Source organism: Antechinus flavipes, chromosome 4 (assembly GCF_016432865.1).
Source record: "Antechinus flavipes isolate AdamAnt ecotype Samford, QLD, Australia chromosome 4, AdamAnt_v2, whole genome shotgun sequence".
Taxonomy (NCBI): domain Eukaryota; kingdom Metazoa; phylum Chordata; class Mammalia; order Dasyuromorphia; family Dasyuridae; genus Antechinus; species Antechinus flavipes.
This window is the reverse complement of record NC_067401.1, coordinates 82570760-82582871: the sequence shown is the minus strand read 5'-3', so window position 1 is coordinate 82582871 and position 12112 is coordinate 82570760. Positions and strand designations below refer to the sequence as shown.

General features: G+C 32.3%; 1 protein-coding gene across 3 annotated transcripts in view; it reads left to right on the top strand.

The window, feature by feature from the left end:
• The window catches only part of CNST (consortin, connexin sorting protein), a 96153-nt gene that overhangs the window by 51757 nt on the left and 32284 nt on the right, over positions 1 to 12112 (top strand). For all 3 annotated transcript variants that reach the window (XM_051993445.1, XM_051993446.1, XM_051993447.1), the window contains 4 exons: positions 5700 to 5905; positions 9395 to 9425; positions 10315 to 10401; positions 10885 to 10999. In XM_051993445.1, the coding sequence (XP_051849405.1) occupies positions 5700 to 5905; positions 9395 to 9425; positions 10315 to 10401; positions 10885 to 10999 (439 nt within the window). The remainder of the gene's footprint in view (positions 1 to 5699; positions 5906 to 9394; positions 9426 to 10314; positions 10402 to 10884; positions 11000 to 12112) is intronic.

Here is a 12112-nt window from a genome sequence, read left to right as displayed (position 1 = left end):
GATCATTTCACAAATCCACCTACAATTCATTACTGTCCCAGTTTTCCCATAAGCCTTCCAACATTTATCATGATCTTTTCCTGTCATCTTAGCCAGTTTAATAGCTTTGAAGTAGCACTGTACAGTTGTCTTAATTTGCATTTCTCTAATCAATAGTGATTTAGAATGTTTTTATGTGAATAGAAGTGGCTTCAATTTCTTCATCTAAAAATTGTTTATCCATATCCTTTGACCACTTAATATAGTGGTGCCATTGTTAATAGTTTTAAACTACATAGGAAAAAAAAAAAACCAGAGGTTTAGAAGGAATTAGAGATAAACAGGACAATTACACATGAAACATGTAAGAAATATGTGCTTTTTAAAAGGCAGAATGAAATAGTTATGGTTTCATACAGAACTATCTTCTGGTGTTTTGTGTGCATGGAAATGCATGTGCGCGTGTATGTGTGTGTGTGTTCAAATTGAGATTAAAAATAAAAGTATTTTTTAAAATTTCCATCTCATTTCTACATCACTTGTTTGTTATCTATAAAACTCAAATTGAGATCACTTGAAATAAATCAATAGATGACATATATAATAGTTTGTTAAATAAAGCAAAGTGAAGTATACTTAAGATACATCCTCAATTTTTTTTTAGACTAAGGTCTAAAGACAAAGTACTGTGTTCTGAAAATGGACCTTTAGTCAGATACAGTTTATCATTTATTATGATCTTCAAATTTGGAATCTAGTTCTGACAAGAGAATTCATGTGATACACTATTAAAACCTGACTTTTGAGTCATTTCTTTGACCCCTGGATCTCAAGGTATTTTGTGAACAATTACTGTTTTCCAGACTTCATTAACAATAAGTATATCATGAAGCTGTATCTCTGAGTGACTTAATGTTATCATACAGAGTGAATCAGTACATTCAATAGTAATACTAATTTAACTGAATATTTTTTCTCTATAACAAATTTTTATGGATATCTTTAGTCTTTGCTTTTCTTGCTTTTCTTCTTTGTACTACCCCTCCTAGAGATTCATCGCACATAATATTTTTTTTAAAGAAAAAGAAATAAAGAGGCAGAAGAAAAAAAAATTCTGTTGTTATTTGTAATGTTCCACACCATGGACCAGCCTCACCTCTACAAAGGAGTTGTAGAAAAGGGGGTCCTCTCATATCTCTTCTTTGGGTAAATTCTTGTTCAAACAGTTTTAAATAAAAATACACTTGGTTTTCACAAACAGTCTTTTAAAATAATTTTTCCATGTTTTAAATTTTTTCAGCCAAGTTGACATAACAGATGTTTATATAATGAAAGAAAACTTTACTTAAGTGGAGTATTTCTTTAGAGTTAGGGAAGGCTAATATATGTCAATGTTTGGATTTCATTTTTCTCCTTTTAAATATAGCTTTACTTTATTTTTAAGTTATTGAATTGTTAGGGTTGTTGGTACCAGTGGAAGAAATTTTATTAAATCTACATTAAATTAATAAAAATTAAATTGAATAATACTCTTAGTGAGTAAAATGCTTTTAAATGTGAGACACCAAATAATTAGAACAAATCAGTTGAAAAATAGAGAAATTGAAATATGTTCATTGCTATTTAAATATTTTATTAATTTTTCCAAAATTCAGTAATCAAACTAGTGTCAGAAAATAAGTTTGTCCATTTGTGACATTTTAAACTCCAGGGACATGAATGATTATGTCCATTTTTTTGTGTGTCCATTGAGAAATAATTGAAAATAGTTTTATTTACTAACGGTCTTTTTTCTGATTCTTCATTATTCATATTGACATTCAAGCATCTTAGTTTTCTTCAGTAAGCATTTTAAATAAAATTTTAAAATCAGCTGAATACTTTCCTTTAAATGAGTCAGTGATACCACTTTAGAGCTCTCCTAATGTTGCTCTGTCATTTTTAATATATTGAGTATAGTATTACCTTACTTTCAGAGTAAATATTACTTTTTTTTTTTTGTAAAAAAAATTTCTTTCCTTTTTGAGTTGTTTTAAATAACATAATAGTAGCTAAATGGGGCCACCTACATTTAAGTAATCTGAGAATTAAATTCATAGCTAAAGAGTTTCTAAACATCTTCTAGGTTTCTTGGTCCATTTAATAATCTCTTGGATAATAGAATATAATTATTATTTCATAATTTGATTAAGAATTTATATGCCTTTTGAAAAAAAAAAAAGATAGAATTGACATATTCCTGAAAGGCCTTAGCAACACTACCAAATAAATCCTGTCAGTGGTATCAAATGTGAAATTTGCACATAACTCCTCTTAAAAGGACAGCCAGTTTCTAATCCACCCCAGTAATACAATATTCAGTCAAAGCTAAGAGGCTCTATTAATTAAAATGCTAAGCTGAATGTCAGATTGTTACATCTCTGTCTCTATTTATATAAGGCAAATAGTCACCCTTTTTTGAATTTTCCCATTTTTGATGGAAATTATAATTTTTTCTAACTTCTTGCAATGATGTTACAAAGTAACTTCAATAATCTTAAAGTAGGGAAAGTGTAATTATTATCATTGACATGTAAATGGTTTATAACAGTCCAAAATTACTTAATTTAACCCTAACAACACTATGAGTAGGCACTACTGAAATTATCCCCATGTTATAAATGAAGTAACTGAAAAAAGTTGAGTGACTTTTACTCATAAGCACATAGCTAGTATCTAAGGCAGGATTCAAATACTGTTCTGTCCTGTTGGTTAATATAATGCTTTTTGCATCAAACTATAAAGTCCTTTGAAAAAAATATTTGAATCATAATAGTTACATGTTGTTAGTAATCCACACATCATTGTTGTAGTCATTCAGTTGTTTTTCCGTCATGTCTAATTCTTTGTGACTACAAACATTTGGGGTTTCTTGGCAAAGATACTAGAGTGATCTGCCATTTCCTTTTCTGGCTCATTTTACAGAAGAGGAAACTGAGGTAGATGGGATTAAGTGATTTGCCCACACAACTAGGAAATGTCTGAGACCAGATTTGAACTCAGAAAGATGTGTTCCTGATTCCAGATCCAGCACTCTATCCATTGTACCACCATGTTGCCTATCTCATTAAGATTTCTTTATTAGCCCTATAGGTTTTAGAAATAATTTTTTGCAAGTTTATGACCCTTCATATGAGAGTAACTTAGACCATGATAATTTTGGAGTACAATTATACATTCAATATATTTAACCAACATAGACATAGATTCACTGTATATTTCAAATTATATTTGCCAAATACTAACCTTGGATTCCTTCATGGTCAGCCTCCTCCATTCCTACTTCAGATCTGGAGAAAGTCACACCACTTTGCTGATTCTGGACACTACAGATTTATGTTACCTAATCTTTCCTAAAGCTCAAAGTACTTCCTAGCTCTGGAGGCCTCAGTCATCTCTCTTGTAATAAAAAATAGAAAGTGATGTATTATTAATTAAATAGAGCTTTTGGGAAGCCATTTTAATTTCATTTAAGTATCCCTTGAAAGATTCCCAGAATCTGCTCTAACTCGATTATTTTACAAATGAGAAAACTATGGTTTCAAGAGGATAAGTGGTTTGTTCGAGGTTATTTAACTTCATTAATGGAAAGTCTTGCTCAGGTGTTGACCCCTGCTTTTTTGATTTTCCTATACTACCTCTTTTCTTACTCAGATTTTAACATTTTATATTTGCCTTACATATAAGTCTAACTTGTGCATGTCCTAGCAGTTCTTAGAATAATTATATATCTTGATATGTTATTTCTACTAAAAATGGCATCATCTTAATATGATGTAGCCCTTAGGAATGTTGTAGTAATAATCCTCACATTACCTGACCTTAGAAATGATATAGTGGAAACCCCAATAGTAGAAGAGACTCCAATACTTTTCAAGAAGCCCTCAGGCCTTGGGGATGATGAACTCGCATTAGGAATGTAACTATTAGGAATAATGTGTGAAAGAAAGGGAGTTGGGCCTGACATATTTATTCCACTAAGCTATCCTTCAGGGATGTCTGATTTGTCATCCAAAAATCTAGGCTGCTATCTCCCACCTACATTCAAACAATGAACACTTCTTAGTTTTGTGAAAGAAGAAAAGGGGTCCTTGTTAGCCCCCATTACCAAATTTCCCATAAATCATGTGAAATCCAATCCCATGATGTCATTTATCATGCTCAATTTTGCTTTATCCTCCTCAATTATTACAAATTTATCTGTTTGTCCCCTGCTCTTAGCTGCCTTCCTCTTTTGGAATTTAGCTTGCTTTAATTGGCATTACAATTATAAAATTTTGCCTTTTTGCCTTAGAAATTTTCTAAACTTCCATATCTTTAGGGATACCAGTCTGGAACACTAATATATTTTGGGGATCCTTTGCATTCTGGAACCTCCAATATAACAATCACATGAATATAAAGTTTTGGGAAGGTCAGAGAAGGAAGAAATTACTTCTGATTATAGTTATCAGTCCTCTTACAGGTGAAATTTCAGTTGCCCTCTGATTTTTATATACAAAGATGAGAGCAGACCAGAAGAGAAATGTAAACAAAGTCTAAAGTTAACAAAACATGAGGATGGTTGCTCACACAGCAAATAAATCATTTTTATCTAGAGTAGGTAATTTGTGTGCTGAACAAATGGAAAGTATAGCTAGATAGGTGGATTAGGCCAGATTGAAAAAAGCTTAGAATGCCAATTTTGATTTCAAAAAATTATAGGACAGATTTATTAGGAAGAGCAAAACTTTAGAAGGACCTGGCAGCAGGCAACCATATATACTTTTCAATATGAGAATAACAATTAAGACTAAAACTGATAAATGAGATTTTAGGTAAGTTGTGATAATATTAGCAATAATTTCTTTGAAATTTTATTTACTTCAAAAAGTTGCATCATTTTAGAAGTTGCTTATCAAATGTTTATTCCTGGCAAATTTTAAAATGTATCTCTCTTTGCACAACATGTAGTTGCTTAAAAGTTCATGTCCCAATTTTTTTTTAATGTCCTCAAAAATCTTGTATTTCAATTACTTCTGGGATTTGGGAGTAGTTCTGAAGTTACCAGGTTAGAGTTAAAAGAGGAAGGTTCAATTTCATTTTTTTTTTTTAAAGATCTGTTTATGTTCAATCAAGACAGCAGAAAAGAATTTATTTTTTTTTCTTTGAATCAATTTTGTTAAGTTTTAACATGCATATTCTTTTGTTATTGTTGTTCAGTCATTTCAGTTTTGTTCAACTCTTCATGATCCCATTTACATCTTGCCAAAGAGACTAGAATCGTTTGCTGTTTCCTTCTCTACTTCATTTTACAGATGAGGAAACAGGCAAATAGGGTTAAATGACTTGCCCAGGATCATACAGCTAGTAAATGTCTGAGGCCAAGTTTGAACTCAGGTCTTCCTGACTCCTGATTCCTACTGCCCTATTATTTTTCTTTAGTTCAACCTTTATAACATCTTCAATTACAGATAGTGCAAGAATATTTTATTTGAACTTGGAAATATTTAGCAAGGTGTCAGCAGAATCTTACTTTAATTGAGCTTGCATCTTTTTGTTTCCCAGTTTTTATTTAGGTGATTATAATTTTATTTGTAGTAATATCTGAAAGTTTCATAATTACATAATTATGTTAAACTATTCTATGTAAAATGAAGGGATTTTAATCGTTATGTAAATATTTTGTTTATTTCTTGAAGGATTTTCTTCAGGAGACACTGCAGCAATAATGGAAGAAAAGATCGTTAGTCTCTCTACACATGCTGGTGGTGAGGAAAGTGCTGTTGAATCCAATGCTAATTATCAACCAAAGGAGCATACACAAGTTTTGCAGTCCCTGTTCTCCCTCATCCGAGGTGAATTTGAACAATTGGATTCAAGAATTCTGCCCCTTTGTCTTCATCAGGTACCCATTCCAATTAGTATTCTCTTATACACTGCCAACTCTCAGCTAAATAGAAGAGTAAGAATGGAATCCAAAATTTATTCTGATGCATTGTCACTTACATATCTTTCATTCTTTGTCCCATCCATGGTTCTAGAACTGCATAACTGCATTGGCTTTATGAGAGGTGACTTTCAATTAAATGGAAAATGGAGAATCTAGCCCTATATTGGCATACCTGGTAGTTTAGTGAAAGAGGGAATGAGGGAAGGAATAGATAACCTCAGTCACAGGGATAATCAATAATTCAAACCAAATTTTGTGCAGCAATTAAACATACAGTTAGACACAATGAATGCTTTTGGTGGGATTATAGCTGATAGGCCTAATGAATATTTCATCAAAATTTTCATCACATACTTAGTGAACAAACTTAGTATCTCTATCCTGTCTGCTTTTGATTGTGTATAATGTCAACTGCTAACAGCCATAGAAAGTATTTTATTTTATATTCTTTTTGGCTTTACTTTTCTCCCTTCCCAAACTTGACACTTAAACAATTCATGTCTTCATTCCCTCTCATGCCTTACTTTTTGCATCCTACTCAGGTGCTATCCAGGTGCTATATGCATACATTCAGGAAGACTTGGGTAATAATTGCATAGAATGGGAAGACATTGATATAATATTTACTGATGGAAAGAATATTCACAGCAAGATTTTCTGAATATGCTCGTCTTGAAATATATACAATCTTTAGCAGTAGTGTATTTCATCAATAGTACACTATCTGGAAAATAATATGGCCTTAAGCTTTAGCATACAAAACTGCAAAGAAAGCATCAAGTGTATTATCCAAATTTTTCAAATCTTAAGAGTTTGATACTATCAACAGACCTATACTTTGGCAGGAAAAAAAAATTATTTTTCCCAGAGAAATGACCAACATTCTAAAGCTATTAGGGGATTCCTTGGTTGCTTATGGCAGAATGGATGCCCATTTTTTATCCTCAGGTAAGTATAATAGTTTTGAAAGAACAGTGTGGAACCACCTCAAAAAGTGTAGCTTTCAGCCACCTTTCTGCTTCAATTGACACTTTTAAACAGGCTACTCTTCTCATTTCAGGCAGATTGGTAATAAAAGAATCCTGTCTGATTTATACATTAATAGCTCTGGTCTTGATCTTGTTGACCCTCATATATAGAACTGTGTTAGGAGTAATTAATTATAGAAAAGGAGTATTTTTTAAATTGCATTATTCAAACTGCTTCCTTTTCTAGAAATTCAGTTTTTGTTTGAAGAATTGGTCCACTGGACCATCCTTCTGTCTTCACCATGAGCATTTGGGCCACTTGATGAGATTTTGCTATAGTTAAAAATGCAGAGAGAATCTGTAAGAGAACCTCTGACTCTTCATAAAACTCTGTAGGGGTATGAATATCATCAAAAACTGCTTTTTAAAAAAAAATGTTGTGAGTAACTTCACCCCGCAAAGTCTGTGCAAGAGAAGGGGTGGTGGGAAGAACAAAGATAAGGTATGACCCTAACATCTAGGAACAGTAATCTAATTAGGACAGTAATAAACATGTATACAAATATGTAGAATACAAAATAGAATATGAATTAGGAGTTAATATTTTATTTTATATTTCTGTCCTCTGCTTTTTAATGTAAGATACTCTTGAGATAATAAAGGAGAGATTACTTTTAAGTAAGGAAAATAAAGAGATTTCAACCCATAAAAATGGATATGTTAAATGTAGGGAACATCAATAAATCAGTAATCATATTTTAAGTACTTGCTATATGTCATGTACTCAGCTTAATACTGGAGATACAAAAAGAGAGAAGAAACAGTCCCTACCCTCAAGGACCTTACAATTTAATGGGAGAGGCAATATGCAAACAAATATATACAAAGCAAACTGTACATAGGATAAATAAGCAATAATTAACAGAGGGTAGGCACTGGAAAAGAGTAGTTGGGAAAGACTTCCTGCAGAAGGTGGGATTTTAGTGGGATCTAAAGGAAATCAAGGAAGTCTGTAATCAGAAGAGCAGAGTGTTCCAGGCATAGAGGACAACTAAAGAAAGTACCTGGAGTAAAAGATGGAGGGTCTTTTTTGGGGAATATCAGAGAGGCTGGAATTGAAGAGTTTGTGAAAGAAAGTAAGATGAAAGACTGGAAAGATCTACATTATTAAGGGCTTTGGATGGCAAAGAGAATGTTGTATTTGATCTTAAAGGCCATAGAAAGCCAGTAGTCTTTACTGGGAGAGTGGGAAGGTTTGCCTGATTGGACCTGCATTTAAGAAAAAGTTAGTGGCTGACAGGAGGATGATTGGAGTGGGGAGAATCTTGAGGCAGTAGACCCTCCAGTAGATTATTGCTGTAATCTAGGTATGAGGCAATGAGGGCCTGCATCAGAATGGGAGGAGACATATTTGAGAGATGTTGCAAAATTGAAATCAGCAGGCCTTGCTTGGTGACAGATTGGAAATATAGGGTGAGAAATAATGAGGAGTCCAGGATGACTCCTAGGATGTGAACCTGAGAGACTGGGAGGATAGTGCTGCCCTTGAAAATAATAGGGAAGGTAGGAAGTGGGAAGATTTAGGAGGAAGGATAATGATTTCTGCTTTTGGACATATTTTGGACAGCCAGTTCAAGATGTTTGAAAACAGTTGGAGAAAGGCTGGGGCAGGTAAGATCAGTTTGGGAATCATCAGAATAAAGTCGGTAGTTAAAGCCATGGAAACCGATGGCATCATGTTTCTCTTACTATGCATCTATCTTAAATGCATAATTGTACTAAGTAAAACCGACAAATGATGCAGGTATTCACTATGGTATGCTTTGGGGAAATAACTTGTATAATCAAAACTACTGTACTTATAATAAAAACAATCTTCTGTGAAGAGCCTAAAGTAATTCACAGAAGCTCTGCTTTCATCCAGTTTCATTTCTGAAACATTGATAGTTGTGCAAGTCTTTGCCTTTTAAAAAAAGTTAAGTTCCATGATGTCCTTAGTAGATTATGAAATGAATGTTTAGAATAAATGTTTACTGGATTTATTCAAATATAATTTTAGGATGTCATCTGATGGAACATATATATCATCTTGTTCAAAAAAAAAAAAAAAATCAAGAGTTTCACTGTGTACCTGGATACTCACTTTACATTTTCTGGAACTTTTAATCCTTAAATTTGTGTGAACCTAAGAAGTCACCTTTGACATGGAACTAGAACTGGAAGAAAAACACTTGTGAATGGGATGAATAACTCTTTTTCTTGGGATAAATAGATCTAGGATACTCCTTCCTGATAGTTTAATTAGATTAAACTTCCCTAATGAAAATGAAGTTAAATATCTGTGTGTGTGTGTGTGTGTGTGTGTGTGTGTGTGTGTGTATTTGTGTATGTGTGTGTATGTCTGCCTCTATCTCTCTCTCTGATCCTCCCCCCATTGTCTCACTAATAATGCTAATCTTCCCATTGTTTTAAACAGATCGCAGAGACCTATTTTCAAGAGGAAGATTGTATCCTTTTCTTTCTATTGACCATTGCTTAAGAAAAATTTTTAAGAATTATCAGCAAGAGACTAATGGTAGCTCTTCTCAAAATTTGTCCTGTTTTATAACTAACATATGGTTTTGGATTTATGCACTTTTTTTTTTATCTTAGAGGATAAAACCAGGAACATTAGGTAAAAGTTACTAAAAGATAAATTTAGGTTTGGTATTGGGGAAAGGGGAAAAAATAAACATTCAAATAATGCCAAGAGGCTGTGGTAATAAACACTTTACAAATATCTGATTTGGTCCTCACAATAACCCTGTGAGGTAGATGCTATTATTATTTCTATTTTATAGGTGAGGAAACTGAGACAAATAAATAGCTTGTCCAGGATCATAGGGCTAGTGTCTGAGGCCAAATCTAGGCCCAAACTGTATCCACTGCACCATCTAGCTGATTTATCTGAAAAAAAAAAATGCAAAAATTAAAGCTTTACAGAAGTGAATTGGGCTGTCATATGAAATCATGAGTTTCCCCTCATTAGAAATCTTCACACAAAGGCTGGATACTTGCTGAATATCTTATTTGGTGATGAAGATTCCTTTCTGGTTATGAGTTGGACCAAATGACCGGAGAGATAATACCCAACTTTGAAATTCTTTGATTTTTGTAGATTTAACATCACTCTCCATCATTGCCTCATATAAAATATCTTTGATATAATCTACATAAAAATTTACTTTTTCTGGGCAAACAGGAAATTTTAGGTCTTAATGAGTTTTAAAATAGTAGGACCATCTCATTTTAGGTAGACATCCTTTTTGACAAAATTAAACCTCATATTCAGCATAAATGTACGTATAGACATTTCTTTTAGTCTTCCTTTATATTTTTCTCAAATCCTCTATTCAGATGAGAAGGCAATGAAGTTCATTCAGCTTGAACGATTATATCATGAGCAATTGCTTGCAAATCTGTCCTCCATTCAGGAGCAGTGGGGTAAGTATAGTTTGATTAAGAAGGAAGAATTCTCATTAGATAAAAAGCTTAAAAAATTTGTCTTGGTTTTCTCAGTCAAAGGTTATATATTGTCCCAGCCAATTCAATGTTGCAAAAAAATAAAAAAGAAACATTTTTACTATAACTTGCCTTCAGGTTTTTGCTTTTGACATGAATATTTGGAAAAGAACACTTTTTTTCCCTTTTTTCTGATTAGTTTTCTTGAGCAATTGTCATTAAGTTTTATCTTTTTAACTCTAGAATGTTATTTAGTGTTTTCTTTTAAAGGAAAATCAGATACTTTATTGTGGCATTACAGTTTAATCTGTTTCAACTCTCTTAGTGACAAATCTTTTTCATTTGTTCAAAATATAATAGATTTTTATACTAATTATCATTGGTGTAGGCTCATATTTTTACTTCCTAAAATATTTTGAGAGCACAGTGGCTTCTAGATTTTATTTTATTTTATCTTTTAATTAGAAGCAAAATGGAAAACAGCAGAACCACATGTTATTACATCTCTGAGGAATTCAGAAAAAGGATTGAATGGTGAAGAATTTGAAAGACTTGCTAAACTTTGTACAACACATCAAGAGTAAGTATAACAGCTGCAAGGAAAGAATGCTGAAGAACCTCATTAAACATCTAGTATCTATTAAAAACTTGTTTAAAAATTAAGTTGACATTCTCAATAGGATGATTCCGAATTATTCCCAACAGTCACATTTTTATTCTCAAAATAATAATGGATATATTTTTTCTCTCTTCTCACTGAGAATTATTGGAAGAGTAAACTAACAATTTATTATAATTGATGTAATTGCTTTCAAACACTGCATACTAGATCAAGAAGTTGCTTTGGGATCTGTAACCTGGGAATCCTATTACTACGATTATTAGTGCACTCAGGGGTTAGTAGAAAAGAAAAAAATTAGCTTCTTGGTATTTTAAATTAAAGGATCTATTTGGATGACTAAAGCAATATTTCGGAGAACAATAATAAGAACTGGTAAGGATGGTAGCACCTTCTGTGTGCCAAGCATTGGGCTAACCACTTTACAGATATTCTCATTTGATTCTTGCAGGGACTCCATGAGTTAGGTATTATTATTATTATCCCCATTTTACAGTTGAGGAAGCTGAGGCAAACAGAGATTAACTGACTTGTCTAAGATCCCACAGCTAGTAAATAAATGACTCTGGACTTGAATCATGTTTTTTTTTTTTACTCTACGGCACCACCTAGCTGCCCAGATATCCAGGTTTTTTCATTCTCTTCAGTAGCTATCATTTTAATAAATTTATTATTTAAACAGGTTAGTCTGTTTTGAGGATTTTTTTAATTACAGGTTTTAGTTAATTGGTAATTCTTGAAAAATAATATGTAAATAAGGTTCTCATTCATGAAACATATAGACAGGAATACAGATTTCATCTGAGGAAAATAAACAAAATTCATCTTATCAGTATTTTGAAGTATGTATATTTCTTTAGAGATCTTTAATCTTTCTATTTTGTTGCAAATTTTTTCAGCCAACAAACATTTACTACATACTTATTATATGAAAAAATCAATCTTATTCTTTAAAATTGAATTTAAAAATTAAAAATTCATTATATTACTTATTAAAATTTACCTTTTCAAGTTATTTTTTAAATTTAGGAATAAGGCATCTCAATCTTTTCCTGCCATGTTCAACAAACATCT